Below are 26,917 nucleotides of genomic sequence, written 5' to 3'. Positions count from 1 at the left end.
ATACCTTATTATGCTGGGAGGGAAATCTCATTCCAGAATCCCTTGTCAGAGATCTAAGCCATAGGCGTACAGCAACGGCTGCCAGGATCTGGGCACCTTCTCATGCCCCGTGGGGGTTGCACAAGGACAGAGCCTGGGAAAAGAACTGTCTCTGCCTTGAGCCACTGGAGAGAGCTGTGCTGCGAGAGTCTGCTGAGATGGAGAGAAGGATCATCGTCTTGACAGCCCCTGTTGCTCTGTCTCGTTGCTAACTTTTCTCCGTTGCACAGCAAGGCTGTGATGCTGTCCTTAGCAGGGTGTCGTCTTCCTTGCTGCTTGATGCTGGAAGACATCAGCAAGAGCTTACGTCATGCCTCATGCTTCCAAGTACTTGCTATCAAGGGCATGTTGGTCCAGAGGATCTTTTAATGCTGTTACAGTTGGTGTTGTCTCTTCCAATTCCAAACTGGAAAGGTTTCCATTTCAATTTCCATTTCAATAGCATTAAATCCTAATGACTCCATGTTTAGTATGCTAGAGTTAAACCTCTGCTGAATATAACACTTTTTTAACCAAAGAGCTATGTTTTGGCACTGGATTTACTTTCCTTAAGCAGAAGTAACGTGTACAAACGGACCGGGAATTAGGAGGGATAAATGTATGTGGGGCGTGGGGGTGAGAATTGCTTGTCAGAGGTTTTGCTTTCAACTTTTCTCTCTTCTCCTCTTTCTCTTAAGCAGTATTTGGGGTAGTCAGTGCCAAGCCCAGCTAAGAGCAGGTGACTTTTGACTCCACAGTGAATAGCGGGAGATCTTGGGGGGGAGGAGAGTGGAGTGAATGCTGAGAGAAAAATCCCGTGTTTAAACGGAGAAAAAGCCTGAACATTTAAATGGAGAATAGCTGGAATAGTTCCAGGAGGATCTTTCTTCATGTTGGCAGTGATGTAACCAGCCTTCTCCTCCCCTCCGAAGCTTTGCTGTATTGTTACCTCTGCCGGGCAAGCTCCCCCTTCCCAGTGAGGGCTGATGTATGGGAGAAGCAGAGAAGCTGTTTCCATCCCGGAGGGGCTCAGGGTCCTTGTGGCATCAGGAGCCCAGCACGCTGTGCAGGGGCGGAGGGGACTGACCACGCTGCGAGCAGGGACTCAGCCCAGGGGAAAGGGAAACCTGGCTGCTCTTGTTTCCCCACAGCCATTTGGGCAGGGGCAGAACAGTTCAGCAAGACCTTCTCTTAGGACTCAGTCCAGCACTGGTGAAAGTAATTGTAGTTTTGTCATCAATTATAAAAATACTGAGATCAGGCTTAGAATTAGCTAGTTATTGTTCCTTCTCTGCTCTCCCCTCTGCCACATCAGTCTAGGCCTGATCCAAAGACTTTAGAAATTAAAATCATCCCATTAATTTGACTGAGCTCTGGGCCAGACCTTCTGAGCAGAGGGCTGCTGTTTGCGTGGCAAACAAAGCACTGGGATGTCCATGGGGAACAGCTTTTTCTGTGCATCGCTGTACGTGGGAGCTGTGACAACATGTTTTATTAAATTTGCGTGAGCTAGACTTTTATTTTTGCTATTTTGGGTGGAGCAGATTGGAAGATCTGGAAAACATTTGGGAGATCGGAGACTGTCCTTTATGTTTTCAAATGTAATCTGAATACAAATGACCAGCCTTGACCCTTTGCTCCTTGCTCACTGGTGACAGCTTGGGGAGCACAAGAAATCAACATTAATCACTATATTTGTTTGTGTAAGAACTAATAATGTTTTCTTTTGAAATTAATTCTCTAGCTCGAATCTGCTTACCACCTGTGATTTCTTCTACTTTTTATATATCATTAACATGTAAAACCAACAATAAAAGGAAAACAAACAGCTGAGGGAGCGTCTGTTCTGGATAAGGCATTGCCTCATTTAATGCATGTATATGTTAATTTTTGAGTGTATGTGTGTATGCTTGCTAAATATAATTATTCCTGTTTAAATCCTGTGCAGCAAGGAATGGACTAACGGAGACCCTCCAGATCTCTCTGTGTTCCCAGGTTAATCTCTCTAAATGAGATTCTCTGTGTGGCTGCCAAGTTCACCCTACGCAATATTTAAATCCATGATACAGAAAAAGAACATGGGATTGCAGTGTCCTTATGATCAGTTTCTTAATAATTAGCAGGATTCAAAGTGTCTAATTTTAAGGAAAACTGTGAGAATGATTTGATGTAAATATCCTAAAATTTGGGGTGGCACATTCAAAAAACTGGATGCATTATCCAGTGCTAGAAAAAATTAACATAACACCTCTTCCCTTCCAATAGACTCGGTTGTGTCCTGGTTTTGCTTACATGGGTTAAACTTGGGAGTAGTTAGGCTGGTTTAAAATTGATGTATGTTCCATTATGAGTGGGTCCTCTGTTTTTTATATGCAAATGTTTGTGTATCCAAGTATAGTCTTAGCAATGGATTTGTGCCTTCACTTGTATCCTGAGGTGCAGTGCATAGGAGCACCTTTCACAACAAAGTTTGTCTGGAATTAGTCACAGCACTTTGAAGTTGGTTTTGCTTTTTGAACACTGACATTATCAGTACATGCTGCTTTTCTTCTTTAAATGGCCTAAGGATGAAGAGCTGAAACTTGTGTGCAGCATCATCAGCTTGTTCAGAAACTTGGCCTGAATAAAAGTCTCGCCTGATTTGGGTGAGAATCAAAATAAATATGAAGTGACAGACTTACCATTTCCCTCATCTAGGAAAGGGATGAAGAGAGGTATCTAATTCTTTGAATACAAAAAGGCAATTTATTTGAAGGCTCTCTTGGAGAGCACAGCACAGGAATTGGCTCAGTTGTCAAGAAGGGACGAAGAGAAGAGGACCCGGTCAGACCAGGTGCCTGTGAGTTGGTCTGTTCCTTAGGCAGATAATAGCAAAATACTGATTGCATTGTTTTTCACTGTTCTGGGCTGCATTATATGGAAGTGTGCAAGAAGGGAGACTGGATGGGAATGGAGCTGATGCATCTCTTTCTCTGACATTCAACAAGAATGTGCTCAGGTGAGGGGGAGGGAGTTTAATGATGCATGTGAGCATATGAGCTGATGGATGGGAATCCTGGGCTAGTAGCTCACAACGGACAGGAAAACATGTTGGTGAATCAAAAGTAGAAGCTAGAGGTATCTTGGGATTTGTAAATCAACTATGTGAAGAGAAGCACAAATTTGTTGGGCAGTACTCACTTACTGAACAAGCAAAAGTGGACTGCTTCTGTGCAGCCGGGAAAACATGAGGAAAACCTCCCAAAAACCTCCCAAAAGTCCCCAAAACTTCGTGAAAGCATGGCACTAAAGCCCCTGCATGAAAGAGGTGAAAAAGCCCTATGTGATACTTATTTCATTACCTATCACTGGTCATGAAAACCTGACTTTGGAAAGATCTCCAGATTTTAGAAATGCAGTGTCTCCAGGAGAACTTGTAAAGGTCAGCAGGTGGAGTTTGATCTTCTTGACTAAAAATCGCTGGAAATGTGAATACAATGTAGAGGTTGATTGTTTCAGAAGTCTGTTTGGTCTAGGTCTGTATGTGTCTAGTTCTCTGTAGTGATAGTTTTGCAGTCCTCAAAGCCCTGTGTGTCTCTATACCATGGTTTCCTGATCGCAATAGTCTCCTGGGAGGTTCAGATCTCCTAAACAAACTCAACACAGACCCTTTGCTTCCTCGGGTGAATGCTCAAGCCACTGACACCAGCTTCTCGTCTGGAGGCTTTGTGAGTCCTATTTGAAATTCTTGGATGCCGCTCAGGGGGAGGGGAGAGGAGGTAGAAGACTTAGGAGTGGAGTTCCCTCCTGGGAAGAAGAAAGGCGGGGGGAGAAGGTGGTTTTAGTTTTGTTCTTATTTCTCACTAATTATTTTCCCTGAAGTGAAGTCTGTTTTGCCCATGACAGTAACCGGTGAGTGATCTCCCTGTCTTTATCGTGATTGACAGGCTTTTCCATCATATTTTGTTCCCCTGTCCTGTTGAGGACAAGGAGTGGTAGAGCAGCTTGGTGGGCATCTGGTGACCAGTCAAAGTCAACCCGCCGCAATGCTGTAAGTGTTAGACAGCCATAACTAGTTAGACTGGAGCTGTGTCCAGTAAAGCATGCAGATCTTTAGATACTTTGAAAACAGCCTCTGGCAGTAAGGAATCCTGGTGGTTTATTTCCATGGAAGGTACTTCTGGCGTATAACAAAAAAGAAAGCAGAAGTCTTACTACTGACCTCTGGCCATGGAACTGTTGAAATCCCAGTATCACAGCTCCTGTAGTAGAGGTTGCTTCTTGCCAAAAGGACTTCACTGATGGGATTAGAAGGGATATCTTGTTCAGAAGTATCCATTTACTTTGCATTCACCTCAACTGTTTCTTCCTGATGCTGTTGCCTCCAGGCTACCCACTGGACAGAGCTAGTGGCAACAGGCAAATGCCTGTGGTCCACAGCAAACTGTGAGTGTCTTATCAAGAGATGAGAATGGTATTGAATCAGTGGATTATCTTATTTTCACTAAATGGTAGGTGTTGAAAACAATTTCAACACAGGGATCATGTCCTTTCTCCCAGAGAAAAGGTACACACACAAAACTTTCTGTGCAACTACAGGGCAAAGGTTTACTTCATATTTGGATTGTTTTTTTCCTGGCAAGGACTGGCCTCAAGTTTAAATCACACACTACCAGCTTCTGAATTTGTCGTGTCTCTACTGGAACCAGGAAGCATGAGCAGATTTTTCTTTCCTTTTGTTAATAAAAGGAGTTTCATCAATGTTTTATGTTGCTTAGTTGTGGTAAAAGTCTGGTCAATTCCTGTTTTCTTTCAGCATCTCAGGAGGTTCTCTATTAAGTCTTTATGGGGTTAAAAATGGATCCAGATGTGTTTACGCAGTATCTGCTTTAATGCAGTAGGCACAGCTGTTTTTTGGATGTACCCTGGCTAGATTCCAACATGAGCAGTCACATTTTCCCCGTCTCTGAACTCCCTTGTAGTTTTAACTATCAACAAGAACACAAGAACCACAAGAACATTACTAAGCTTGGTCTTTCCAAAAAAGACTCACTGAGGGTCCCGCTGCTGTGAGGAGAAATTGTAAGAATCCGTATTTATAAATTCATCTGGATATGTGTGTTTTTGCCTACTAGCTTTTGAACCTTTGGCATTGGATTTCGAGCCTTTTCTTGCCAATGATACAGGCTAAAAGCTTTAAACTGTTCTGAAAGTGTGGTTTATTCATATAAGGCCAAGGGTTCAGGTTTTGATTTGATCAAATACCTTGAAGCTTAGGATATAAGCGTGACAGCGGGCAGGATGGCAGTAGCCAATGGCCACTTGAGAATACGGGTAGATAAAGAAAAAGCATGTGCTGGTGTAACTTCTTTCTCATGGAAAAGGAGGGCCACAGCTTACCCAGGGCTTGAATTTATTTTCTTAAAGGAAAATTTGAATCTAAAGGGGCAAGACAATAATTTCTATATTCTTAATTAGGCATTAACAATGTCCACTTGTTGTCTGTCCTGACAAGGAGAAAGTAGGTAGCCATGCGTCAGCACCACCATTAGACATTCTTCTGGGGTCTGTTGTATCTTTCAATGTTTTGGCGTTCCCCTGCTTCTTTGTGGAGGTGTTGCCATTTTGTGTTGGTTTTCCTGTTAGGGTTTATCCTTGTTTATTGTGGCAGAGTTAGCTTGGACAGCAAAGTACAGGATTGCTTTTGCACGTGGAGAAGATGTGACTTTTATTTGAACTCTGTCCCCTGTGGGATGTGTAATGGTAGGATTTGAGTACTCTGTACCTTTCGTGGCTAGCGGCCAGACAGGGATGGACCAGCAGGGATGAAAAGAGCTGTAGCCCTAGAGTAAAATTGCTTGTGGTGCATTTATGAGGCTGCTAGAAACTTTCTTTTCTGTTTGGAGCTGTGTGTGTTTAGGCTTGTCAGCAGTTGCCAGGGGATATTGTCTCCTTTTATCATCTATAAGCAGCAGTGTGGCCAAGAAGAGAGTAGTGATACCAGTTCTTGAGATTTCATTGCATATCTTGATGTCTTCCTTGGAAGATCCAGCATGTGGAGTTACCTGAAGGTAGAAGCTTCATCTTCCCTTTTGAAAGCAAGGTTCTGTCTCTCATGGTTTCAAATGAACTACTGATGAAAAAGCACTCTAAAACTGGAAGGCAAAGAAGACGACCAACCCAAACCTGAGACGTTAAAGCTATTCACATAATCTTGGAGACCTCAGTCATAATATTAAGTAGAGTTGAAATGCTGGTAGCTGTTATAATCGCTGGACCAGAATCTATTTTTATAGATCAGTGGTCTCTGTATTTCAGTATTTATTTGTTTTATACTAAGCAGAGGACAAAATCAATAGGGGAGGGGAGTTATCTGTTTTCAAGATAAAACAACAGCAGCAACACGTAAGTTGTTATGCAATGATTTCTCTAGTATCCACATGATTAACAGCACAAGTTTTTCCTTGTAATGGATCCAACTAGATTCCTTTTCTCTTAACAGTTTTTCTATTGCTAAATGGTTTCTTCGTGGGATTTTTCAGAGGGTTTCTGAATTGCCTGGCATTTGTTAGAGTCAAAAATAGAGAAACCTGAACTGCCATTGTCTTTGGTTAAATTCAGATCTGTATCCAAAGTGCTGGTATTTTCAGACCTTAGGGATCTGCTTAACTCTGCCTAGATCCAGATCTAGCTGTGAACTGTATGTCAGTTCAGACTTTCTTTGGTCAAAAGCATATCTGTGAACTGTGATTCAGGCTGTAGTTTTAAAGTAAATGTTACGTTAAATAATTTTTTTTTTTTTTAGAGTTGGGAACTTACTGAAAATGAATACCGAAGGGATCTGTGGATAACTGTCTCTCTTTTGATATGCTGCCTACAGCTAAAATAAAACTAGTCACAAAGGGCCCCACCCCTGCAATAACTTAAGGCACAGTTTAGAGCTAGTGTGTGTGCTCACACACAGACTACAAGAGCTAGAAACAATTCCAAAGCATGCGTGCGTGCATGCTTATGGCTCTGGCTTTCCCAAGCAAAAGCGAAAACTCTTGTGAAGAAACTTAGAGGGTGAAGGGGTTAAATGAAATACAACTCTCCTTTTCCTGTGCAGTAAGGATTAGTAACCAAACAGAAGCTGGAGGGAAGAGCGCTTAAGAGCCACTGTTTGAACCAGAACGATAGGAAAGTGGTGTTTGGAGCTTGGCTGCAGAGTGATGTAAGCATCGCCAACTTTTGCACTCACCTTCCACAGGTACATGCAGAAGGTAAGAACTGACTTTGTGTTCTGGGCTGTCTCATGATCCCTCTACCTGAATATCTAGTTCCTATTAGTCTTTTCAGTGCTGTTTGTGCTTTTTAAACTATTTTTTTGTTTCCCACCATTTTTTGTTTTCAGTTAGAAGAGTGCAGGGGAGAGGAGAGACCAGAGTCCTTATGACTGCAAAATTTTATTTCCTAGAAGGGAGGGAAGAAGACATTCTATGTATTTGGTGAACATTAATCCCTTTCACTCACGGTTAATTACACCGAGACTTAATGTAATCGAAATTTCTGCTCCTGATGAGCAGGAGGAGGTAGCAGGGGAGGGGAAGGTACCAGTTTGACAGGAAGCTGGATGAGCCCACTGGGGTCAGACATGTGTGCTCTGCCAGAAAGAACGCAGAAAGCAAGACAAATGTAGCAGGGATATTGGCTGGAGAAACACAATTTTTGCTGGTAGGAATAAAAGCCTGCCTAGGTGCTAAGACTCTTGTACCCCCTAACTATCACCCCGGGAGTGCTCAGCTGCTTCTGCTCATGTGCTAGCAGGTGCTGAGGGGAGGGAGCGTCTCCTCATCTGTCCTGCATTGCTTTCAGGATCCGTTTGGGAGGCTGTCCCCAGCCAAACCCCGCTGTCAGAGCCAACAGGCCTGGTCGTGAAAGGGGAGGTTTGCAGGCCGGGATCTCTTCATCCCTGAGGAAGTCTGATGTGTGAGGCAGGCCAAGAAGGCAGCTTCAGGGACTCGTCCTGGCACGGAGATGGTAATGGGCCGGTAGATCTGCCTGATGCCCTGGTGGTCCTTGTGGGCGGTCAGGTGGAGATAGAGGAGCAGCTGATTTAAAAACTGAGTTTCAAAGCTTTGATGAAGGTAATGTTAGTTTTGAACGGAGTTCCTAGGACTAAGAATAACTGGTGTTAGTACAGGAGCTTAGGGAGATGGTATGGTTTTTTAGGCCTGTCTGTAGAGACGCTAAAAAGGTTTTGTAAACACCTTTGCATATTACTTTTGAAAGTGTCTTCACAACACTTGGAGTTTGTTTCATATCTCCTGCATCATACTTATGAGGGCCCTTTACAGCTTCTCTGTAAGCTGACTTGCAGCTTATGTGTTTTTCTCCTGGCTTCTTAGAGATGTACCACCCTCTGTAATGCCAGAGCATTTCCCAGTCTCTGTAGATAAAGCAGCCGTGAGAAACCATTCTTTCTGAGGTGCAGAGTGTTGATGAGCCAACATCCTACGCAGCCACAGGTGTGGTGGACAACCTCATTGTGGGCTTTCAGCACTAACGCTCTGCTGTTACGGGGAGCGAGGGGAGGTGTTTGTGATGTGCAACAGAGGTAGATAGGACCATGTATCTTTGGTATGGCACTAGCGTAAACTAATATTTGTGCATGTTAGTAAATGGAGTGATTAATAAAATGCAAAAAAACCCAAAACAAAAACAAAAAACAAAAAACCAAACACCAAAAACCAGAGAAAACTTGCTGTCTCTGGAAGTTTTGCTTTTAGCACATTTTCCTGTCCAGTGTGAGATAATTGAGACTTCTTTTTCAAGCATATTCTCAGGTTCTCACATGCCGTGGAGCATCCTGACACCCCAGAGGTGTTTGGTTTTAAAAGGTTTTGCTTCATGATGTAAATGCTTGATGCTTCGCAGCAATGCTGGGATAGTTTCTTTGTAGCATTTGCACATTGCAAATCTGTTGGCTAGTAAGCAGTCCACTCTGCAGCATTTGAGAAAAGGTGTGTGATGAACGATTTGAGGTAATTTTCAAGCAAGGATGTAGGTTTTTGTTTGCTGATCTCTCTATGTATATATATTAAAAAAGAATATTAAGTATAAAACTAAGTTGTCTTAATGTTAAGGGGAAGTTGCAGTCATTATGCCATAGAGAAGTTAGAGAATGGATGATCTCAAATGTTGCTGTTCAGTAAGTGTGGTAACTTCTGATGCAGATCGTGATTCTTTGTTTTCAGGATGGGCTCTCTCTCAGATCCAGCTGCTTACCGGCTTGGTGAAAGAGGACACTGGTAGAGCTCATCTAATCCAGTTGCTTTGGGGATTACTTGCCTCACAAATTAGGCACCAAGATTCAGTTGGAGTCTGTGTGAATGGCTGTGCCCTGACTTGCTGATAGGAATCAGAAAAGGAGTTATGTTGTTGCAACTGGTTTTCTTGGTAGTACTTGAGTTATAGTTAAAAGAGCAAATTTTATTCTAAAGTAACACAGATGTTCTGTTAAAATAGGGAACCTGGGAAAAAACCCCTCCGATCTTGATATGAGGGCCCCTTCTGAATGCAGTGTAAATAAGGCAAAATACTGTTGTGTGCCTCAGAACAGGTAGAGCTTAGGCTTCCAGAAGGCTTTCTCTTTGTTCAGGGGAGGGTTTTAAACGTTAATAAAATGTTAACCATTTTTATTAGTTCATGTATGTACCTTGTGACTCATCAATACACAGCAAACAAATAGCTTTTTTTATAAGAGGATGAGGGCTGCTGTTTTGTATAAGAACAGCACCTAGAATACATAGGATGCAATTACAATAGTTCTCATGATTCGTGTTATAGGCTCATCATTAGCTGAGTGAAGGGGGAAATGTTCTCCTATGGCATATTGATGATCGGTGAACTACAGAGGAAGTAAGTTGCTTTGCTCTTCGGTCTGTGGGAAGGATTACACAAAGCTGATGATAAACCTCTTGGAGTACCTAGCCTAGCTACTGAGCCTAGACAGTGATGGACGATCACTCTGATCCAGTACAGTCATTTGCAGTTATGCCCATGGTATGATGGACTTGTCAAAAGAACTTATTTCACTGGAAATGATATTCTGCTGGATACAGTTTCACTGTCTCATTTTTTTAGCGCTCTTGGATCTGAAATGTGATTTGTTGTGGTCCAGTCTTGTCTTGGACGATGAATAATAATGATTACTAGCTGTTTGAGAAAAGACTTTGCTATAAAAGGATTTGAGTGGGTACCTACTCACATATGCATAGTCTATGTACAAACTGCTTGTTTATGCTTTCTTGCACAGTAACAAGCTCGCTTTCTTGACATGCAATCATGATTTATAGAGAGCAAGTACCATCCACAGATTGTCTATTTTCCTGCCTAGCCCTTAAAGCAGTAATTGGAGGCTCTGGTTTGGGTGTCTGTGGGAGAAACCAGCTTCAGAGGAAAAGACCAATTTATTTTTAAATCACACTGTTGTCATTTTGCTGTGATCACACAGTTGAGCATGTGCTTCCTTTGAGATCTCTGCAGGCACTGCAGTGCAATCGCACCCTCCTAAGATCATTTTTTATGAAGTTTATTTTTAGCGACAGATGAAAGATGCTAGGGTCGGTATCCTTAGAGACGGCAGCCCGAATTCCACTAGCATACGTTCTGCCTCCGAAGTTTGTTAGTCAAAAGTTCTGGGGTTTGGGGGGTTTTTTTGGTTGTTTTTGTTTGGTTTGGGTTGGGTTTTTTTTCCTTTTAATTTCTTTTAGTTCTCCTCACGTTAGTCATCTTTCCCTTGCAAGAGTAATGTGAGTAAGCCCACTGACTTCTCTGGGGGAATTCCTGCTTCGTACCACTGAAGGTACATCTGCATCACAGTCAGGAAGGGCGATTCCTTAGGGAAGAGTTGTACCCATACAAGTGTGGTGTGCTTGGCATGTTCACAGATACATATAGTTAAAACTGAGTTAGCTTTAAAAAAACCAAACCAAACTATCTTAGGTTGCAGAAACAACGTAGAGGCAGCAGCGATCATAACCCACATGAGGTTCAGGGTAAATACTCTCATGTTTTCCTGTCTATGTTATTAGTCCCCAAGCAAATTTATTTAAAGTTAGCACAGGTGTTCCCTATGTATACTACAAGCATACTGTTGAACGTAGTGCTAACATCCTCTCAGTGAACAAAGATGTAGATGTTGCAAAGAGAGGCAGAAAACAATTTGCATTGTTTTAAAGTTTCCTTTTGAGATAACGCTCATTTTTTATTTTTATTTTTAATGCCTTGCACAGCACAGAAGATTGCCATATTTATATTTAGGATGGAATAAAGTTAAATAAAATTGGAAGTAATTTTCCAGCATTGAAATCTTTATTTTCCTAAAGAATTCTACAAAATTTGAATTGGAAGGGATTAGTCTCAGCTGGCAAACATGTTTGTAAACAGCAGCAGTGCTCAGTGTCAGGTAACATTTCAGATGATAACTCGTATAAGTGAAGCTTGAGCTGTGACAGGAGAGTAAATGTAAAAGGTTGTTAGCAGTTCCTCTTCAATTATGTTAGTGTTCGGGATATTATATCCTTGTCGTGTATTTTCCATAGGCAGTGTGTGGCTGCTTCTTGCAATGTCAACCGTCTAAATTAGTCTGTGTGCGCTTGTCGTTATCCCTACATGCTCCCAGATTTAATTAACAGCTAAGCATAGCGAAACTACCAAAATAGAAGGCAGAATCCTATCTTTACTCCTCATAATACATCTCTAGCTGCAAACCTAATAGTGGAAGGCTGGTTGCAGAAAATTGAATCTCAGCTGATATTAATAGGTAGACAGAAAGTTGTCCTCATGAAATACTGTATTAGCTCCCATAAAGGGCGGGCATAGTGACCACGTTTACTTGGAAGATGCTGCTTCACTGACCTAAATAAACCTTAGGTGCTTCATTGTGGATTCTGGAGAGCGGGAAAGAAGCAGATCTGCCTCTTTGCCTGCCCCCCGTTAGGGGATGGCGTGCGACCTGACTAGAACTGCTGTGTGTTTCACAGTCTGATCTTGCTTTTTACACCTGATGATTTTTCAGCTACAGTTTTGTGTGATTTCGGTTTTGAGATTAAAACTGTGTGACAGAGGCTGCTATAGCTTCCCCGGGTGTTGCTGAACTTGGTGTTGCTGTAGAAGTCCTCTGTAAAACCATTTTCAGTCTGAGTCAGCCACATGAAGTGATGGTCTGGTGCAGATTTGTGTGCCTGTCATGAATCAGGCTGAAGGCTGAGATGAAAGCCTATTGATAGAGCAGTCTAGAAGATGCTTATATGTTACCGCTGCTCAGTTGCTCAGCTAGCTGGTGCTCTACTGCTGTGCTCATTAGTAAGGTTTTTTTCATTTAACAAGGTGAATTTTAAAGTTATTCTAGCTGAAAGTTTATATTTCAAACTATGCATAATATGGCTGAAAGTATATCTCAACAGAATTACTTTCTTGATGAGGATTCTTCAACTCCTAGCATGTATTTAGAGAGAATTAATAAATTTGGATACCAGTTGTAAAGATATCTCCATAAAACCTTTACTCAGACAACTTGTGTCTGGGTTTTCTTGATTCTTTTTCCCTTCCCACTAAGCCCTTTCAACCAGTCTTGTATTTAAACACATGTTTATAAACATTTATCCATTGTTTTGTATATAAACAGCTCTTTATGAATGTGGCTCATTGCGTGGTCAAGGTAAAGGAAATTCAGCATCCTCTGGCTTTAACAGGCACATGCACATGCACATAAATTGGCTTATCCGCCCTAGCCCAAAGGACATGGGGCTCAGGATTTTCTTTGGAAAAATTTCAAACAAAAGATGGTTTACTGTAGTCAGGGAAGAAAACAGGCATATTAAGAAGTATCTTGAATGTGATATCCTCTGCCTAAAGGGGTGATTGGTTTCTTGGTTCCTCTGGGCTGTGTGATGTGGTCCTCCTGCTCTCCCAACTCTGCTCCCAGCCTAAGTAAAAGGAGCTTTTTCCCTACCCTTGATCCCTGCTCCATGGAGCCTCTTTCTCTCCCTGCCTTCATCTCATCTTTTTGCTGTATGTGTATATTTTCCCTTGTTAACTCTTCCACCAAAAACTTAAAAGGTGCTTCCCAGTAGACAAGGCAAACAAAAGCAAGCTGGAACCAAGACCTGCTGGATGTTTTGAGAGCAAAACAAAAAATCAGAATGTCTTTAGAAAATGTAATGAGTGTAAAAACTAAAAGACTTTGCTCTGAGTCAATGGCTAAAAAATATTATGCCAGTGGATAATTGGGCAACATATCATCCTTTCTGATTTCCCACCTCCTTCAACCAAACCTCTAAAAATACAACTGAGTGAGATACGATGTGTTAAAGCGGGGGTGGAGTTGGGAGTGGAGGAAAGGGAAGGAAATTCTGAAAAGGCGCAAGTAGCAGGAACGCAGTGGCTACTTCTGCTTCAGTGCTGGATGTGCTAAACTTTAAGATAAGCAATTATTATCTGTATTGCCACAGGCAAATAGTTATTGCAGGGGTGGCCAACCTGTGGCTCACAAGCCACGCAAAGGCAGTGTCTGCATCAGGGCTACATCAGATGGGAATAATAGATCCCCATTGGGTAATTCAAATCCCCAGCTGGGAGATGACATGAGCTGTCAGGACTTGCTGACGGTAGTATTGCTGGGTGGCTTTGCCACTTATAAGCATGCTCAGCTAAATCTTGTCTGGCTATAGAAAAGTGGGAACCCTGATGGGGTCTTTTTATCTTCTGCCTATGAACCGCTCCCAGAACAATCCCTGACCCACATACGTGGTATGTGTCTTTGGCCAAAGGATGATTTAGAAAGGTGGTTCACAGGCAAAAGATGACTGGTCTGTGTTATGTGCTAAGCAGATAAGAACCATGTAGGACTGGCTGTCCAATTATTTTCAAAAAGAATAGAGAAAATGTCAGACTGATAAATCTGTGAGCAGATTTGGAACTCACAAAACCTGTTTTATTCTTTGTGATCTGATTCTGTAGTGTCTAAACAGCTTAAGCTTTTGTTTAAGCAAGGTTGAGTTACTCATAACATCTTTCAAGTTTGGATTCCCTCTTGTTGAAAAGAAAAATCATCATCTAAATGGGTTAAAAGTCCAAGATGTCTCTTCACCCCATCCCAGTATCTTTTCCCTCAAACAAAGGTTAACTTTATGCTTTTGAAACCCTGAAATTAGCCAGCTGTTTCAAAGTTATTTTTACATATATATACAGGCGATGTAGGTCTTGTTTCCCTAGGAACATGGAAGTTGAGAGGTTGTTTGGAAAAGAGGACAAGTTTAAGTAAGCAATCTTGAACCTTGTTTGTACAGTGGAAGGCAGGATTTGCACGCACAAAGTAAATACAGGAGTCCTTAAAACTATCCTTGATTCTGAACCATACTCCTGGTCTTAATGAAGATTTGACTGATCTTGCTAAGCCTGCCTGACCCTGGATAAAAGTTTGTAATGAAATAAATTTTTTTACAGTGGTTCACTGCTGCCTCCACTATAAAGAAATTTCCAAGACTGCCCATCTGTCTTTTCTAGACCTTCTATTTGTTAAGGCAAAAGCTTCTTTTCTGAGTAGGTTCAGTGTTAAGCCCTGAAATAAGGGTGCTTATCCCACTTTCCAGTTGTACTGGAGTTCTTGTGTTCTGTCCAGAGTTAGGAAATTCCAGCCATCTCCTTTGTGGCCCTCTGACCTCCTCTCCACAGTGCCGAGGAGAAGTAGGTGCTGTGGAGGCAGTTCAGAAAGGTCACCAGAACATCCTTTCAGAAGTTTCTGAAATTTCCACAAAATATTATTCGATCCATACTGTTTTGGAATAGAAGTAAGGGTCATGAGCTGCTAAAGTCAGTTTCAGGTTTGAACTTCTCCAGTGTTCAGAGGAGCTGGGGTCAGCGTCCTTTAGAGAAAATGACTTCATAGTTCAGGTCTGGACTGACTCTTTTTGACCAAGCTTACAGATGGCTGGAACCAGTCACCACTTTGACCCTTTTATTCATCTAACCTGAGCAGTTAATGCCAGATGTGGTTGGCTAGACAGTTTGAAGCTCTTCTGGTGTATGGAACGGAGGTTTCAGCTGGGCACAGTTCCAGTTCTGGTTGTTCCTTGCTTATTCTGAACTGATTCTCATAATTCCTCTTGCTGAGATAACTTCATATTTTAGCACTATGGCAGGAATTCCTCCATGTGAGCTTTCCAGCAGCTGTTCCATATCTTGAGCATAAAGTCGCCATTTCCCCTCAGGCCCTACTGCTGTTTTGGAGTGGAGGGGGTGGAGATGCTGTTCTAGCACACAGTGGGAAAAGGGAGCTGGGGAGGGTTGAAGAGAATTGAAGGAGGGCAGGAGGCACAGGGAGCAGCAGCTGCTCTTGTTACAAGTTAAAACACTGCAAAACACTGTCCTTTTCACTCCTTCCCCCCCGCATACCCAGCCTTCAGTGAGAAGAATGGCAAACAAGCAGAATAAACATATGCTGCTGTATCTCAGGTCCTACAAAGAGTGAAAGAGCTGTTAAATCCGGAAACAGAGCTTGACCTTTTTTGCAAGGTTTCAGACAGATTCCCCTGTCCCATCTGTGTTGTTTCTGGTTGAAAGTTAGGCAAAAGGGATCACCACTGAATACTACATGTGAGGAAGCTTTTAAAATAACAAGTTTGTTGAAGCTCTGAGAATCAGACACAAGATTTGTTTTGCAGTAGGGGATTTAATAGGATACAGATGGCCCTATTCTTCTTTCTGACCATCCTTCCTGGAATCTGTTGACTAGTTTAATAGGGCTGGATAGTCTAAACATTTTAATGCTAAATTTGGGACATATGACAGCAATTCCCATGCAAGTGCAACAGCACAAAAATACAAGCACGCACCAGATCTGTAACCTCTTGCTGCTTTGATGCAGAGGATTGTCCCAAACATTGGGTGCTGTCTCTAGTTGTCTCCTCACAGAATCTTTTTATCCTATCTGGCTAAAAACCTCCAGGATGCTAACTCCTTGGGGAGTGGGAGCACTGCTAGCCCTGGTGAGCTCTTTGTCTAACCTCTTCTCCAGGAGCCTCACATGGTTTGGGCCCAGCTCCCTGTGTGCCTCTTGTCTCGGATGCCGGAAGGAGCTGAGCAGGCAGTCCATTCACATACAGCAAGGCTGCTGCAGCGAGGGATGCAATTTCCACAGCCATCTCTGTGAACCTGAGAGGTGCCTGGAATGGAAGATGTGAGAGAGGAATGCTGGGGAAGGGAGATTTTTTTTCCCTGGGCAGTAGGAAGAGGAGCTGATCGATCTCAAAAATTTACCTCTGTTTGACACCAACATCACTGAAGAAAGATGCCGTTCTCACAGTGCCCTTTGCTAGTGGTGGTGGGGCGTTACAATCTGCTTCAGGAAAGCTTCGCTGTTTGCGTGCATGGAACTTATAGCAAAAGGGTCTCTCCTGGCTGTTCTTCCCCTCCAAAAGGATTTGGCAGTCAGATAGGGTTGTGACACAGATCTAGCCTATGTTTTGGCTGTTGGCCTCTAGAGCATAAAGACTGTACTTGACCTCTTGTGGAGGGCATCTCCAGGATGTTTCTTCCTTAACTTGAATGGGAAGAGCAGTAGTAGCATGTCTGGGTGATAGAGGTACATAGTCTTCCCTCAGTTTCTTAAGAAGGACTAATCCAAAATTAATGAAAGTCTATTCATATAAAAAGCTCCTATAGCTTCATTTTCTTATGAGTCATATGATTTGTACTCAGTATATAGGGAGAGAAGCTTACCAGTGCTTATTTTCCCAATGACATTTTCCCTGTTCATTGCTATTTTGCATGCAGAGTTTGGTGCAACTGGGTTTTCAGCACTTTAGTAATTTTTACATCTGAAAGGAAAAACATTAAAGAACAAGCTTTTTATCCCCAGCACTGTGAATGGTGGGAGTGTCAAAATCCATGGTATTTATGGACTTACATAGTTTTAACGAGCTGTGATTCAGTGAGGCGTCGCACTATGAGAAAAATGGTTGCCCATCATAAAGTAACCCAAAATATGAAAATACTAGATCAAGCAGGTTTCATTTTTGGGTATATTTTGTTTCTGATTTGATATTTTCATGCAACATTGATTCTATATCAATATTATTATTGTTAATGGTGATATAGATTCTATATTTTATCTGGATTTAATAGTCCAGGCTAAAGGAGCTATATATGATGTTTTAATATTAAAACAGATGTTGTTACAATGACTGATGAGATGAATGTTTCTCCCTTGATGCTTTTATGCACTATGAAAGGAGGATTTCTCCATCTTTCTTTTCCCCCTTCCTTTCCCAAGTTATAAAGAAGCTTAGACTAGATAAAAACCTTACTAGTCCATTTCTTCTTTCTGAGCTCTATCAACTGGTCATGAGGTGATGAGAAAATGGTTGTAAGAAACAGGCAGTCTCTAGTGGCTGAAGAGGCCATGGTCACAGCTGTAAACATTGGTGAGTGGCAATTGGTGTGGGCTTGATTGCTTCAACTCAAAAGACGAAGGATAAAGTAGCAACAGGCAATGCACTAATGAGGTATTGTGGTCCCAAATGTGCATAATGCCCCCATTTCTGGGAATTCTTGTATGCTGTTGTATGCTGCCACACCAGTCTGTGTGGCTGATCTCCTTCCTAGCTCTGCAGAAGGGATATAACTATTAATGGTTGAATCTAGCTACAGCTGACGGTGATGAACTGTAGGATTTTAAACAAGCAAGATCACACAGAGAGAGACACGAAGCTTCATCAAGCCACACGGGATTGATATAGAGTACAGAAATGTTAACTGTGGAATTTCTTACCTTGGGTTGGTTGAAGTCATCGCAATCTTCAAGTATTTTATCATGCGTATATGTAAAAGGGTGGGAGGGCAGACATGCAACAGCTTGCATCTTCCACTGTGCCCGGGGATGGTGTGTTCTCATAATACCAGAGGAAAGTTCAGGGAAATATTTGCACTCAGTAATTACATTCTGGCTGTCTCTGCAGGGTAATTTCAGTCTTTGCAGTTGCCTTCATCTATCCAGGGAGTGTAGTGATAAAACTGTTTTTCTTTTCTCACCTCGATTTTTAGTTCCACCTCCATTTTTACTGTATAGTATCTTAGCTTTTCCGCCATACAAGCAGCAAAGCAGCAAGCAATTCTGATCAATCGTATTTCTGTTTCCACAGGCAGAGATGAAGAACTTGTTCCTTCTGCTCATGCTAGCAATGATGACACCTTCTGCATTTTCAGTAAGTAAAACCTCTTCTGAACACTGTTACAAGAGATGAAAAATACTTCTGTTAAGGACTGTCAACATCTGTAACTCAAGTATTTTGTTGAAAGTATTCCTGAAAGAGGTAATCGGTTCAAGTCATCAGGCCTACTGTGATACATGTTATGGAAAGTCTAACATAGCAATTAAATAACAAAATTCTGGTAGTGCCTTTGGCTCTAGGGGTGTTACCTGCAAAGCAGTAATTGCTGTCTTCTGTTTCAAAGCTACAGAGAGTTGTCACTTGATGTAGAAAGAATGAATCTTTGGTTAGCTGGTTTTTCTCTTTTATTTGGTCTTAGTGGTCTAAGCCATATGGTTTAGCTTTACTGGGGGAGGTAATCTTTAAGTTAAGCCAATTTGATATTGTCAGAAAAAGAACACAGCTATTAGGAACTGGGATTCCTCTTCCTTTCTGAGAGAGAAATAGATTCTTTCTTAAGTAAATGCAGCTTGAGAACAGTTTCTCTGAGTTTAACTTCAGTTATATTAATAAGTTGGACATCTGAGGTAAAAAGTGACCTGCTGAGTAGAGTGGAAGTGTTAGCAAAGGAAGATGTGATGTTTGTTAGGTGTAAAGGAACAGAGAGGGGAAAGAAGAAGAGGTAATTATCACCTGGAGTAAGTGTTTTGTGGGACTAGTGAGGATTTATAAATATGCCATTAAAATTAATGAGTCCATAACTTTTAATCTCTAGCATGGTTATGAATTTCTGTTCCCAGATTCAGCATTTGCAAATGCTTTCTAGGACTTCTTTGAAGATCAGGGATGAGAAGTCAGAAATCAAGCAGTGTTTGTTAGTCACCGTAGATTTCCCATCTTACAGATGGAAATGTGCTTAAATGAGATCTTGGTATCTCACATCTAATAGAAGATGGTGCTGTATGTTAAAAGAACCAGAATGGAATATACTATATTCAGTTCATCTGTTCACCTGCCTATCTCCAACCTGGTGATTTTTTTGGAAGGGAAATGACTGAAACGCCCCACAACTGTGAAAGCTGACATTTCTCTGTAGCATTAGACTGTCCCCTGCATGCAATCTCTTGAAGGCATCCTAAATGAAGGGAGAAAGTTTTGCTTGGCTACCACTTAATTTCAGTTGCCCCGACATGCTGGATCTAAGCCATGAGGAAGCAGGAAGATCCAGCAGCACTGAGGCACTCTGCTGTGGTAATTCTTTTTTTTTTTTTTTTCCTGGGAGGAAAGAGAGAAATGGTGTTGGTTTCATACGGGCCATTCCTTTACCAGATGCTGATGCAAGTAGGTTGAACCATAGCAAGAGACGGTCAGCTTAAGAGAGCTGGAGCTGGCAGGACTGATTGTAGCGATGGTAACTCAAGTCTGTGCTAGATCAGGTTATGCACCAAAAGAGTAGTGGAGCTGCCTGAGATGCCACAGGTGGGACAGGTCTGGGAAAGCAGTGCCTGCATGCCTCTGTTTCACCGCTGCAGTGTTAGCCCTGCTGCTATAAATGCAAATTGTCTACTTATGTGGTGGGAGAAGGGAAGGGGGAGGAGAGGGTGAGACTGAAAACTGAGGCAGGGAATACTGCACGGTGGGAAAATAAGTTGGAGAATTGCTTGCTGTTCTACACCATTCTCCATTCCTTTATGACTTCACCTGAGATGGTGGGCTTATTGAAAAATAACTTTAATCCACAGCATTGTAAAGGACCCTTTCTTGTGCTGTTCTTCTGTAATTCCCAGTGGCAGAGGCATAAGAGATTGTCAGGCAGCACAGTGCACTTCCCCACACCGAAGGAGAAACGCTTCCTTTAATGTGTGGTAGCGTATCTCTAAGAGATTGAGGCTCTGTCGCTTTAACTGCACTAAGTATTAGATCCAGAGCAGCCTTGCAGCTGAGACAGCAGCAATTGTTTTGATTTTGGTATCAAATGAGCTGCCAGTATAGCAGCACATGGGCAGAAAGGTGGGTCACCTCCAGCTATTCAGTGAATAGCGTACAGCCCAGGAAGAGGGTGGTGGGAGAACTAAAAACAGCAGAAAAGGTACAGACTAGCATGAGCGGGTTTTATTCCAGAATGAACCACTTACCTCTTAGATCCATCCTGTCCACTGGTGCAAGCAACGATTGGACACCTTTTGCCCCAGAAGCAGGAAAGCGTGAACTTGCAAACGCACAGACTGATAGTGCTAATGGGAGTACAGCTGTAAACGTGTGAGCTGCAGGCTTACGCAAGGATGGAGATGGGTCTGCAGGGATTCATGTCTGCTTGTGATTAAAGGGTGTAGATTGATGCCTGCTGCTTTTCATCTCTTCTACTTTTGGAGTGGAGTAGCTGAACTTGTTTTTACTTTATTGATTGTTAGGCTAGGGAAAGCAGCAAGAAGAATAAGGGCAGAAATGTTGACAGGGCTGAGACTTTAAGAGCAGCTGAGGCTATTACCTATGTCTTCACTCTGCTCACAGTCTGAGAGTGCTGGTTTATGTGCCAGACATGGCAGGTAGCGCTATGGATCAAGGGAGGGACTCCTGCTTGTCAAAGCCACTGGCTGCTGAGAATTTCCTGCCCAGTGCTCCATCCTTGGTGGGACCCACTAGACTCTTCTTTCCTTCTTTCCTGGTAGAATACGGAGAGGGTCTTACCATACAGCACCTGCCACGTCTGTCCCTTTTTTTCACTAGACTTTGAAGAATCTGGAAAAGGAGGTCACCCGTGACTTGTAGCTCCTTTATTATTTGCACTGTGGTAGTACTGGAAAATGCAGCTGGACAGTCAGGAGGAGTTGTGTTCAGGGCCTATGCAAACTGAAAACAAAGATGTCTGTCTCCATCTTATATATGGATGTCTCACCATCTTATACCCTAGCTGTTAACACAGAACTGAGACAGAAGAGTCTGGTGCAATTTCAGGCCATCCTGTCATTGCTTCTAGGAAGGTTGTGAACAGTGGTAATAACGGAAAACGCCAGGTTCAAGTGTTTTTGTCATGATTCCTCCTGTGTTTTCAGAGAAGGAGGAAAAGATGTAAAACTACCTGAGCCCTGTCCATTAGTGCTACTGCTGATGGAATGGTGCTTCTGGTGATTTAGAGAAAATAAATTCTGAAGGTTTTCCATGTGAATAACTCTTATATTATTGTTGTGCACATATACTTGGCATGAGTGTGTGTGTGTGTGTTGTATGCTTTGGGGTTGCTTTATGTTTAGTAAACATGACATTCATCAGATCTCTCTGCCTCAATTTCTTTTTTACAAGTGTGATTTCATGTTGGCAAATTACTGCATCTGGAATTCTTTCTTTCAAGATTGGAAACGTCTTATCTGCCCATACCATGGGACTATTTCAAGGAAAAGCTGCTCATCCAGGGGAAAAGTTTAATTTAATCTTTTATGATCTGTAGACATTAGCTGATAGTTAGATCATGTCCAATACTTATATTTGCTCCTAGATTGTACTGCAGGTGTGCTTAAAGTGAAGGCTGGTCTGAGGCTTGGCTGAAAATTGTATTCAAATACATTTCATCTGGACAGTATTGTTTTCTATGGATCTGCATTCTAGGTTAAAATGCTGGTTTTCATTTCTTCTAAAGAAATGAACATTGTTATTGTTTAAACACTGTTAATCTATTGACTAAACTTCTAAACCCTTTAACCAGATCTGACAGAAAGGGCAGAAGGTGCAGGACTTCAAAGTTAAGGTCATACAGAAACAGTGGAAATTACTGTGAGGAGAGAGAAAGAGAAGATTTTATTAATGTTCTTATTGAGGGAAAGGTACAAGAAGTGCACAAGAATAATTGTACTGGGTAGGACTGGTTCATTTTGCCCTATATCCTATCTCCAGCTATGTCATAAACATATGTCTAGAAAAAAATATAAAAAGATTGGTAAGTACAATTTCCCCCAATATGCTTCCAGTCTCCAGTCAATTGTAGTTTATGAACCCTTTGAGCTGGAGATGTCTCTATTTCTCTTCCCTGAATTTGGTCAGCAGCTCCCTGAAGCCATGTAGACTTGTAGCATCACAGCTTTTCTATCATAACACCAAGATCCTGCTCTTGAGGGATAAAGATCAGCTCACATGTAATAATTTTATTTGTTAGGACAGGATTTGTGTTTTCTCCTGTGCATCACTTAAGTTACCTACATGACATCTCAACTGTCATTTAGTGACAAGTTACTTAACTGTGGAAGGACATTATAGTATCTTTGCAGTCTGTCTCTGGTTCTCTATTGCCCTTTATTACCCTGAATTACCCTTATCAGCTGCATTCGTTACTTCTGTGTTTTTGGCATAACTTACAAATGTGTTGAGCAGTTCATGTTCCTTACCAAATTCTGCTGTTAAGGTCAGTTCTTGCAGTGAATGGAGATTTCACTCCTACCTGTGTTTTTGTCTTTGGGCCACCTGCTCAGCATTCATGCAAGGACTTTCCTTCTGGCTGTTTAGCTTCTTTCAAAGGTGGAGGATTTCATTGAAAGCTTTTTGGAAATCTGAGTGTATCTGACAGGTTACCCTTGTTGACATGTTTGTGAATCTCTCAAAGAGCTGCAATAGTCTTAGAAGGATCTGCCTTTAAAAAAGCCTTGTTGATTTTTTCCCAAATATGCTGTATTTATGCAGGTGCCTGCTAAATCTGTTCTTTGTTATAATTTCTATTAATTTATCATTAGACGTCAGTTTTACACTATGTGGGTGTACGGTTCCTTGGATCCCCGTGGGATGCTTTTGTAAACTGGTGTCAGATTTTCCACTTTCCAAAAATCAGATGCCAAAGTAGTTTTAGCTGGGAGGGTTGTCTGCTAGAATGTAAGTGTTTATCCGTTTCAACCTTGAGTTCCTGTTAGGTCCCTTGGATAAACAACTTCTGGTGACTTCATACTGTGTGTTTTGTCCACTTTTCCAAATAAGTTTGGGGTCATAAAGTTTTCTCACAATCCTCCTCTTTGTGGAGTTTTCTGAATGTCCCCAGTTTCTTCCACAAGGATTCCAAGAATTAATTTCACTTCTCTGCAATGGCTGTATTTTTTTTCAGAGAACTCTTTTTATATGCTAGTCAGCTCCAGGCCACCCAGAGTTTCAGAAAGGCTTTCCATTTCTGAAAAGTGACTTATCTGCTCTGTCTGCTCTGCCTGCAAGCCAGCACAGTCCCGTGCGGCATACCTGGTTCTGCATGCACTGCGTCCTGCTCAGCTGACAGGAAAGCAGGGGATGTGGAAGGAGCCAGGTATATGGTGGGACAGCCCATAAAGAGGTAGAAGAGTGAGGGGTACTGCGGGGAGAGGAACACAGGGAACATGGAAAAGAGGTGGGAACAATGAGGGAGTGGGTTAAGTGATGTAGGGAGAACCTGAAGTGGCTTGGGGAGCTGAAGATGTAAGGCAAATTATGGATTTTAGTGGGTTTGTTAGAGGGGATATGCTAATGAGCCATGGCTAGGGTGGTACAGAGGAATGAAATGATACACACAGTGCATGTAAAAACCACAAGCCATTAAAAGTAATGAAGCCTTGGGTTTTTTCCTCCTCTTTGTGAAGCAGTTTGTCTTAATAAGATACTCTCTTCTTCTGTACCATTTTGTATTTCATTTCCTGCTGTCACCATCTTGTTCACTTTCATTTTTGTTTTTCTAGTTTTGCTCAAATGCAATTCTTTGGTTGCTTATTCATTATTCATAAAAATGGTACTTGGCATTCGTCATCTTCAAAGCTCTTTGCAAGCCTCCTGTGCCTAAGCCAAGATCAATGGTTAAGACAGAATTATAAAAAATGCTTTGCTGATGTTGGTCTGATTCATTTGCTTATTTTTTGTTGCATTTTCAGCTAATAGCATAGCTGGTTTCAGATGGATTGATCTTGAAAATGCATCTGTTGGAATAGTAGCATCTATCTACATTATAAACGTGTGAGATACACGGAAGTTTTTCAGCTCCCTTTCAATTAAGTGTTAGTGGTGAATGCCACATGCCTTGCAGGGCTTAGCTATGTGGTGATCATCACTGTAGTACTGGCTGGGTCTTCCGGATACAGAAAGGAGAAGGAAATGGTTCATGTCCTGAAAAGTACACAGTCTAAGAATACACTCCATGTTTGTTTTTGTCAGGGCCTTAACAGCACTACTAGGCTTTACTGGCCCTGACTGGCCTCACCCCAGCCTGCCCACAGCCCAGGACCCCATTGCAGCCACCCAGGGCTGTCAGCCCCTGCCCCAGCGATGCTGCAGCAGGGCTGGTCTCCAGCTCCCCACAGCCCTGCCTGGCCACGGGCCCTGACGAGCCAGGCCCACCTGCAGTCCCACGTCCTGGCCTGGCTCCGGCCGGAGTGCCCGGTGCCCGGGGATGGGGCTGTCCCCCTGCCTGCCCTGCTGCCCCGGGAGAGCACCGTGCTGCTGGCCCCCCGCCCACAGGGAGCAGCCAGCCCTCGGGGCACGTGACACTTTTGGGTTTGGTTTTTTTTCCTTCCCTTATTAACTTTTCTCTAAGCTATTAACTTTTCTCTAAGCAATTATAATTCAAACTTAGCAAAGCAGCATTTTTCACTTGAGACTTCTTGCTTGCTGAGACTTTGGCAACGAAACCATTATGGAATAAATGACTGTGGTAATAACTTTCTTTTGTAACGTGTTTGGTTTTCACCCTTGTTTCACACGTTTCATCAATGGGGCTACAGTTCAGGGGTGCATCAAAATAAACATTAACCTTATATCAGAAACTGTAAATGCCAGAAAGCAGATATTTATCAAATAAAAGGATGCAGTGTTATTTGATAAATACTAAGGAAGGTTAAAGAAAAAGTCTGATTTTTACTATACTTTTAAGCCACAGAAATGCTGCATTAAATAATAGTGACACCTGGGGAATCAACCTCACATTGATTGATCATTGACAACATCTATTTTCAGTGGGTAACAATTGTACAGAGCTTTAGTCAACTTCCAGCGTCAAGGATTTCCCACTATGTCCTCAGTGTTGGCACCAAGACTTGTGTTGGATCTGAATGGAGTCTAGTAACTATGTGATGCAGCTCAAGAAATCAGAGTAAAAACTTTTCAGTGTCCAAAAAGATGCTTCAGTTGCAGCTCAGTGGACCAAAGCTATATGACCTGCTGAGCTAAAAAGCAAGCACTAGCATTGTCCAGAACCCCTCAGGCATAGCATGGATATCAGTAACCATGTGCTTTGAGCAACAACTGTTGGAGTGGTGTAAGATGATGTTTTGTTGCTGCTTGTCAGTCTGGAAAGGCAGCTCAAAGAATCACAGAATAATTCAGATTGACTACCTCTAGGCCCTCAAAGGTGCCCAAGGAGTAAGGGAAACATTAGGGGTAAGAACTTGGCTGGTATTTAGATTGTTTGGACCTGTGACTGCAGACCTTCACAGCTCGCTTCAGGCTGTATAGTAAATTGATGTTTGCTTTGATAGCTTGCTAGTATTTGAGTTGCATTTGACTTGCAACAAAGCACTAGGAAATTATTCACGCTGAATTGCGAGTCCACATTTGGTTATATGAACTTGTTGGATCACTGCATGCCTGCAATGCATCTGTCTGGGAAGCACAGTCTTCTTCCCATGCATAGTTTCCTATCCATCTCATCAGACTGACCAAGAAGTCTTTTAAGGACCCTTTATAAAGTGTTCCTACATACTGCCAACATTTTCCGTCTTTCTGAGTCGAGCCCCATTCATAACTCGTCTTCCAGCGCATGGTTCATATATAAAAGTAAATATTATATGGTATATATTATGGTATCTAGGGCCCTTTTCCAGAATTCTTTTGTTTGTGTCTGATGCATATTGGAATTGTCTTTAAAGGCAAAGTCTGGAGCTCTAGTGATTCAGAAGCATAGCCTTTTTACTTGCCGGTTATATCCGATACAGTTGGCCTGATAACAGCAGATGCTGCAACTACATCAGCAATGCATCTGTCTATGAATTGATGAAAGCAATGCAGTGTTCATAAAAATGAAATCGCTGGCCTTCTAAACTTTTATACCACAGCAGCCTGTTTACCAATGAGCACTGAGAGCATGTGGTGCCAGGATCATGTGCATCATCAATATCCCGAGAAGGTATGGGTTTCTGTTGTCTCAACAGGTAATAAAAATAGATAGAGCAGTTGGGCATTAACTGACTGTCCATTCTGGAGCTTTTAGAAGTCAATTAAGATGGTTGTATGCTTTTTCTGAAACATTAAAAAATGTATCTATTGCAGATAAAGGAACTGTGTTCTTGTTTGTGTGCTAGGCTGAAGCAAGGGGGGAATGAAGCCGAGTGAATTGGTAACAACAATCAAATTTGAAGATTTTTTTAGTTCTGGGGTCCAGGAGGGACTGGGATTTAGTCTTCCTAGCTGACAACAGATAAAAGCATTCCAGAGTCTGAAGAGTGCAGAAAGAGGCTTTTGGAACAGAAACTAGCTGATAGCATCTAATAACATCTTGTTATCAGATTATGCAACACTAGATTTCTTATTTGTTATAAATATGCAGCTTTATATTTGCCTGCATGCTGTCATGGTTTAACCCCAGCCAGCAACTAAGCACAATGCAGTCGCTTGCTCCCTGCCCTGCCCCCCTGCAGTGGGATGGGGAGGAGAATTGGGAAAGAGAGGGGAAAAAGATGGTAAAACTCATGGGTTGAGATAAAGACAGTTTAATAAGACAGCAAAGGAAGAGAAAATAA

At 42.2% G+C, this 26,917-nt stretch overlaps 1 protein-coding gene across 1 annotated transcript in view; it reads left to right on the top strand.

Moving 5' to 3' along the window:
* Nucleotides 1–6,324: 6,324 nt before the first annotated feature.
* The window catches only part of PAPLN (papilin, proteoglycan like sulfated glycoprotein), a 50,761-nt gene continuing 30,168 nt past the window's right edge, over nucleotides 6,325–26,917 (top strand). The window contains exons 1-3 of the mRNA XM_054825895.1: nucleotides 6,325–6,402; nucleotides 7,106–7,259; nucleotides 18,183–18,245. Coding sequence (XP_054681870.1) covers nucleotides 7,251–7,259; nucleotides 18,183–18,245 — 72 coding nt within the window. The 5' untranslated portion in view covers nucleotides 6,325–6,402; nucleotides 7,106–7,250. The remainder of the gene's footprint in view (nucleotides 6,403–7,105; nucleotides 7,260–18,182; nucleotides 18,246–26,917) is intronic.

This window comes from Grus americana, chromosome 5 (genome assembly GCF_028858705.1).
Source record: "Grus americana isolate bGruAme1 chromosome 5, bGruAme1.mat, whole genome shotgun sequence".
NCBI lineage: Eukaryota > Metazoa > Chordata > Aves > Gruiformes > Gruidae > Grus > Grus americana.
Note: the sequence above shows the minus strand (reverse complement) of the source record. Positions and strands in the feature narration are given on the sequence as shown.